Genomic DNA, 7,688 nt, shown 5'->3' on the forward strand with positions numbered 1-7,688 from the left:
GTTGAGGACGGTATTATTAGCCCCCCTCCTGAAATTAGACATTTCTCTTGATTTCTCAGTAAGAATGACCATTATTTCTGTTTCTGTTATTCTGGAAACAAATACACTGATGGAGATAATGTTCAATGAGTTGAATTTGGATTTTTCTATTGTTACGATGAGTTTAAACAAAAAAGGGCAAAAATGACAAGGACAAAATTATTAGCCCCCTGATCATTAATAGTCAATATGGCGCCATTTATGAACCAAAACTGACAACAGGCTCTGATAAGTTGCTACAGTACCTAGGTTGGCACATGGCCCACTAGGGATTTTGGCCCATTTCTTCACTGCAAAGTGTTCTAGCTGGTCCAAATCGCATGGATGCTGAGCATAGACATTAACCACAGACTCTCAGTGGGATTGAGGACTGGACTATGAGCGGGTGATTCCAATATCATGGTTTTAGTGTCCTTGAAGAACCTCTGAACTAATCTAAATGTATGCTTTGGGTTACAATGTTGTTGGAAGACCCAGCAATCCAGATTCAGACCCAGACTCCCTGTGTCTGAGGCTGAATAACAGACTAAACTTGATGCCCCACTACTATGTGTAACTGTGGAAACTGCTTAGCCTCATTAGACCAAAGAAGCATTGGACACCTGCCCAGATGATTGTTATTGACCTGGCCTCACCTGGAGTTTTTTTCCCCACCAAGAAAGACAGTTGTTAGGGCTTGTCATCAGATTGGGCTTTGGGACCATCATCACAGAAGAACCCCTTCACTAAAGGCAGTGCATAGCAGAGTGTTATTGAGCTTTGCCTGTGAACATTTGAAAGTCAAAAATGAGTTTTGAACGTCTCTGCTTTCATCTGATGATATTCAATTGCACCTGCTTTGATGCATGAATTCTGCTTCTGTCAGGTGAAGAAAGGGATAGGCCTTGAATCGTTATAAGATGGTTTCCACAATTAAACATGGTGGTGGATGCATCATTCTGTGGCAGCCTCAGCCACAGGAAACCTTGTTTGGGTGTACAGCATCATAAAAACTGAAAATTATGATAGAATGTGGAAAGTGACCTTGCAAAAATATGCTCATAGAGGGAGCTAAGATCTTCACTGGATCTTTCAATAAGATAATAACCCAAAACTTGCATCCAAAATAGTTCAAATGTTCTTCAAGGTTACTAAAACCATGGTCATGGAGTGGTTCAGGCCTCAATCCTTTAGATAGTATTTGAGGAGTGCTGAAAATGAATGTCCATCCTCAACATCCATGCAATTTGGACCAGCTTAACTATTTGCGATGAAAAAAATGGGCCAGGTAGGACATGTGCCAACATAGTTAACAACTAATCAAAGTGCCTGGTGTCAATTTTTGTTCATAAATGGCACTGTATTGACTATTAATGATAAGGGGGCTAATAATTTTGTCCTCGCCATTTTTACACTTTTTTGTTTAAACTCATTGTGAAAATGGAAAAGTCCAAGTTTAGCTTATTGGATACTATCTCCATGGTGTATTTGTTTCCAGAATAACACACATTTATTAATAATGATCATTCTCAATGATCAATGAAGAGATATGTCTAATTTCGGGAGGGAGACTAATAATATCGTCCTCAACTGTGTGTGTGTGTGTGTGTGTGTGTGTGTGTGTGTGTGTGTGTGTGTGTGTGTGTGTGTGTGTGTGTGTGTGTGTGTGTGTGTGTGTGTGTGTGGACTGGAACATTAGAACATGCTCAAATTCTTACGTGTGTGTGTGTGTGTGTGTGTGTGTGTGTGTGTGTGTGTGTGTGGACTGGAATATTAGAACATGCTCTAATTCGTAAGTGTGTGTGTCTCTGGGCAGATGATGACGTGTGTTTCAGTGTGTGCACATTAAGTGTGTTTGTGTTTAATAATGCATGTGTGTGTGCGAGTATTAAATAGTGTGTATGCGTGCTTAATAACGTGTGTGTGTGTGTGTGTGTGTGTGCGTGTGTGTGTGTTTTCTGCAGGGAGCCAATCGGGCGTCAGAGGATCCTGATCGTGAGCGTCGGGAGAGAGACGAGCGAATCACACGCGGCCGTCAGGCAGGAGGGCGGGGCTTACAGTCAGCATCCGCTAGACCCACACACTCACCACACACTCCTCCAGGTAACACACACACACCCGCGCACACACACACACACACACACACACACACACACACACACACACACACACACACACGCGCGCACACGCACACGCACACGCACACACACACTGTGGAGACATCATGCTTTCAGTTCAGCAGCTTGCTATTCTGTATTCATTGTGCATTGATGACAATAAACACACACACAGAAACTTTCTCACACTGGCCTCGCGAGCCATCCTACGTACTTCCGCCAAAGGATTGGTTCCACTACGGTAGTCTGGCCTCGCTCTTCTGTGGAGTATCCAGAGCGGTGGGATTTTGATCTCAACGCCCCCCCCATCTAATCTAGTCAGAAAACAGCCAATAAGCGAATAAGCGCCACACGTGGGGGAGAAAGGGGGAGGACGGTTGTGACGATGACGAAAATGTCTGTGCCAATGGCTCTGGTCTGCGATATGTTGTTGTTGAGTAACTGTCAGCGATTGGGTGAGAGCTGTCCAATCATTTCAAACCATAACTGAGTGCAAACTTCCCGCTTCCTGCAATCGCGTCAGATCACACAACTTCCAGACCATAAATACGAAATGAAATGGTAGTATTATGGGATCGTCAGGACCATGCTAAATAATCACACACACAGAAACTTTCTCACACACAATATCACCACACTTCACCTATTGGCTTTATACATATCCACAACTATACTGTATGTGGAACTTTGATTACCTGAAAACCAATGACCTGAGAAGTCACAGCTGTTTATCAGAGCGAAGAACATAGGCATTGAGGAGCACATAGGCAGTGAGGAGCACATAGCCATTGAGGAGCACATAGGCAGTGAGGAGCACATAGCCATTGAGGGGCCTTGTGTTATCAGAGAGGAGCACATAGCCATTGAGGAGCACATAGGCAGTGAGGAGCACATAGCCATTGAGGGGCCTTGTGTTATCAGAGAGGAGCACATAGCCATTGAGGGGCCTTGTGTTAGGTCAGCGTGCCTTTCCCCTTCCCCTCCGCTTCGCGCCTTCATGTGGAAGAAAAGTGAAAGTCCAACTGGGAAACTCCAACTCCCATTGTCATTGTGACACAGCACTCCACAGCACACAAGTGAACACTGCACACTGCACACAACGAAATTGCATTTATGCCTCACCCATGCAAGGGGGCAGCCCTCAGTGGCGCCCCATGGGGAGCAGTGTGGTGGGACGGTGCCATGCTCAGGGTACCTCAGTCATGGAGGAGGATGGGGGAGAGCACTGGTTGATTACTCCCCCCACCAACCTGGCGGGTCTGGAGTCGAACCGGCAACCTCTGGGATGCAAGTCTGACACCCTAACCGCTCACCCATGACATGTGTAGGGGTAGTGGCGTCCCAATTCACGTTAAGACAGAGGGGTGGGGGTAAGGGAAAAGTTCTACCTCCCCAAACAGAGATTTTCCGACACGACACTCCAAATGGAGGGCTACGACAGATTTCCCTGAATGCACTGCGAATGCCTTTAAAAATTGGCAGCAAACAGCACACAAAATTGTATTTCAAAATTGTCATTCCGTGGGTGTCTTAATTCATGTGGGTTGCATTGCAAGCCCTACGCCTTACAGTTCCGTTTTGACGGGACGAGGGCCAAGGGGAAGGTGTAGGGAAAGAAATTAGGAATGGGATTTGGCCTAAGTTAGAACTTCAATTCTACACCTCCATCAGAATGTGACTATGCATCACTCTCTCTCTCCTGTGGAATGTGTGTTTTCTTTTTTTTTCTTTTTTTTCTGTGAAATGTGTGTTGTGTGTTATTCTCCTCCCTCTAACGTGTCTCCTCTCCTCTCCTCCTCCTCTCCTCTCCTCTCTCCTCTTCTATCTCCTCTCCTCTCCTCCTCTCCTCCTCTCCTCTGATCTCATCTCATCTCCTCTCCTCTCCTCTCCTCTGCTCTCCTCTCCTCTGCTCTCTCCTCTCCTCTTCCTCTCTCCTCCACTCTGCTCTCTTCTCCTCCTCTCCTCTCCTCTCCTCTGCTCTCCTCTCCTCTGCTCTCCTCTCCTCTCCTCTCTCATCTCTCCTCTCTCCTCTCTCCTCTCCTCTCCTCTCCTCTCCTCTCCTCTCTCCACTCCTCTCCCCTCCCCTCTCCTCTCCTCTCCTCTCCTCTCCGCTCCTCTCCTCTCCTCTCCTCTCCTCTCCTCTCCTCCTTTCCTCTCCTCTCTCCTCTCCTCTCCTCTCCTCTCCACTCCTCTCCTCTCCTCCTCTCTCCTCCTCTCCTCTCCCTCCCCCCCTCTCCTCATCTCCTCTCCTCTCCTCTCCTATCCTATCCTATCCTCTCCTCTCCTCTCCTCTCCTCTCCTCTCCTCTCCTCTTCTCTCCTCTGCTCTTCTGTACCCTGTTCTCCTCTCCTCATCTCCTCTCATCTCCACTGTTCTCCTCTCCTCTCCTCTCCTCTCTTCTCCTCTCCTCCTCTCCTCTCCTCTCCTCTCCTCCTCTCCTCTCCTCTCCTCTCTCCTCTCTCCTCTCTCCTCTCCTCTCCTCTACTCCTCTCTCCTCTACTCCTCTCTCCTCTACTCCTCTCTCCTCTACTCCTCTCTCCTCTCCTCTCCTCTCTCCTCTCCTCTCCTCTCCTCTCCTCTCTCCTCCTCCTCTCTCCTCCTCCTCTAGCCAACGCTGCGTCTCCTCGCCCGGTGACCGGTCCGGATCGGGAGCGTAAGGTCAGCATGCGCCTCCACCGCGGCGCTCCTGTCAACGTCTCCTCCTCAGACCTGACGGGACGACAAGACGCCTCGCGCATGTCCACCTCACAGGTACACACACATACACACACACACACACACACACACACACACACACACACACACACACACACACACACACGCGTCGCGCATGTCCACCTCACAGGTACACACACACACACACACACACACACACACACGCGTCGCGCATGTCCACCTCACAGGTACACACACACACACACACACACACACACACACACACACACACACACGTCACGCATGTCCACATCACAGGTACACACACACACACATATGTCATGCATGACCACCTCACAGGTACACACACACACACACACACACACACACACACGTCCAAATTACAGATGCACACACACACACACACACACACACACACACACACACATATGTCACGCATGTCCACCTCACAGGTAAACACACACATGCACACACACACACACACACACACACACACACACTGCATATATTGCAATTTAGTCTAATAATGCAGTGTAATATGACAGTGTAGTGTATTGTATTGTAATATAGTAGATTTAGTGTAATGTAGTGTATGTTAGTAATGTAGTGCAGTGTAATATAGTGTATTTTAGTAGTGTAGTGCAGTGTAATGTAGTGTATGTTAGTAATGTATTGCATGTCACCATCCCAGGTAGCTGCCCCTAACTCAGGCCACACCCCCTCGACCTTTGACCTTGCGGCCAGACAGGAATCGGCCTCTCGCATGTCGACGCACGTCCAGGTGCCCAGTCCCGCCCCCAACCCCGGCCACACCCCCACGCCACCCGACGACCAATAGAATCCTTCAGCCACCCAGCCCTGTCCCCTAGCCACTCCCCCTCCTCATCTGACAACCAATAAAATACCTCATCTGCTCAACCGTCCTGGCCAATAAGAAGTGCCTCTTAACTCGGCCCAGCCTTCGCCACACCCCCTCCTCTGCCCTTGTCCAATCAGAACAGCCCATCAGTCAGTTGAATGAGAATAAAGTGTCCTGTTCCATGAGCCCATGTATCCTGAGTGTCAGATCAGTCTTTGAGTGTGTGTGTGTGCCCGAGTACATGTCGGAGTGCATGTGTGTGAGCGTGTGTGAGAGTGAGAGATAGAGAGTGAGAGATAGAGAGTGAGAGATGGAGAGTGAGAGATGGAGAGTGAGAGATGGAGAGTGAGAGATGGAGAGTGAGAGATGGAGAGTGAGAGATGGAGAGTGAGAGATGGAGAGTGAGAGAGAGAGTGAGAGATGGAGAGTGAGAGTGAGAGAGAGAGAGATAGAGAGAGAGAGATAGAGAGAGAGAGATAGAGAGAGAGAGATAGAGAGTGAGAGAGAGAGAGTGAGAGAGAGAGAGAATTGGGTAACAATTGTTTATATGTGTTTGTACATAAACTAGTGAGAGAGGGAGAGAAAATGAGAGAGTGAGAATTGGGTAATAATTGTTAATATGTAAGAGAGAGGGGGGGGGGGAGAGAAAATGAGAGAGTGAGAATTGGGTAACAATTGTTAATATGTGAGAGAGAGAGGGAGGGAGAGAAAATGAGAGAGTGAGAATTGGGTAATAATTGTTAATATGTAAGAGAGAGAGAGAGAGGGGGGAGGGGGAGAAGTGAGAGAGTGAGAATTGGGTAATAATTGTTCATATTTAAGAGAGAGAGAGAGAGAGGGAGGGAGAGAAAATGAGAGAGTGAGAATTGGGTAATAATTGTTCATATTTAAGAGCGAGAGGGGGAGGGAGAGAAAATGAGAGAGTGAGAATTGGGTAATAATTGTTCATATTTAAGAGAGAGAGAGAGAGAGGGAGGGAGAGAAAATGAGAGAGTGAGAATTGGGTAATAATTGTATGTGATTGAAAGTCGGGGTATATAGCGTTTCATGCTGAGTGTGTGTGAAAGAGAGAGAGAGAGAGTGTGTGTGTGTGTGTGTGTGTGTGTGTCTCTATGTGTTTGTAACATGTTGTTTTTCTCCTTCAGAATAGCATTCCGTTCGATCATCACGCCAAGTAACCCAGCAACACACACAACTGTGAGTATAACACACACACACACGTGCACACCAACTCAAGCACAGTAATATTTCCGTAATATTCATTCCGTAAAATTCTACGAAATTCTTTGAAAGTCTCTTGAAGTGAAGATGGAAAAACAATAATGTAATATATTTTTCTGTTTCTCTGTGTGTGTGTGTGTGTGTGTGTGTGTGTGTGTGTGTGTGTGTGTGTGTTTGTAGTCTGCCACCTGCAGGTGACGGTGTGCTACTGCGTTCCTGAAGCCACGAAGCCAGAAAACATTCTGGATCATCTGGGATACACACACACACACACACACACACCACTGTCCAGCAACACCCCCCTCACACACACATTCTGTTTGTACTGCGCACCTTGTGTTGATTGTGGATTACACACACACACATTTTCACACACACACACATATGCGAGTGTGTGTGATGGTGCCTTGTGTGCATTTTTTTCTGGAACTCTAGCAATGGACAGTGCGCACACACACGCACACACACGCACGCACACACACACACACACACACACACACACACACACACACACACCACCACCACCATTCCACACCCTCACCAACACACACACAGACACACATTTTTTACACCCCCCCCCCCCATAATTTATTTACCTACAACCTACACACACACATTCTCTCACTCTCATTTATGCCCCGCCCCCTTCTGTCTGCATGCTCCGCCACCAGCGTCTGACCAATGACAGGCCAGAGAGCCCAGAACCTGACCAATCGGAGCCCAGAGACTCTGTTGCTGTTCTGTAAGGCCCAGCCCACACGCACACGCACACGCACACACACACACACACACACAGC

At 47.7% G+C, this 7,688-nt stretch overlaps 1 protein-coding gene across 2 annotated transcripts in view; it reads left to right on the forward strand.

The window, feature by feature from the left end:
* LOC134442858 (casein kinase I-like) overlaps nt 1-7,346 on the forward strand; it is a 20,151-nt gene extending 12,805 nt beyond the window's left edge. Inside the window, exons 8-11 of one of the 2 annotated variants that reach the window (XM_063192824.1) lie at nt 1,983-2,121; nt 4,744-4,886; nt 6,816-6,867; nt 7,072-7,346. In XM_063192824.1, the coding sequence (XP_063048894.1) occupies nt 1,983-2,121; nt 4,744-4,886; nt 6,816-6,848 (315 nt within the window). In that variant the 3' untranslated portion in view covers nt 6,849-6,867; nt 7,072-7,346. Of the gene's footprint in view, nt 1-1,982; nt 2,122-4,743; nt 4,887-5,502; nt 5,865-6,815; nt 6,868-7,071 lie in introns of those variants that run through there. The other variant, XM_063192816.1, reaches the window with a different exon arrangement.
* The last annotated feature ends 342 nt before the right edge of the window (nt 7,347-7,688 follow it).

Source organism: Engraulis encrasicolus, chromosome 2 (assembly GCF_034702125.1).
Source record: "Engraulis encrasicolus isolate BLACKSEA-1 chromosome 2, IST_EnEncr_1.0, whole genome shotgun sequence".
NCBI classification, from domain to species: domain Eukaryota; kingdom Metazoa; phylum Chordata; class Actinopteri; order Clupeiformes; family Engraulidae; genus Engraulis; species Engraulis encrasicolus.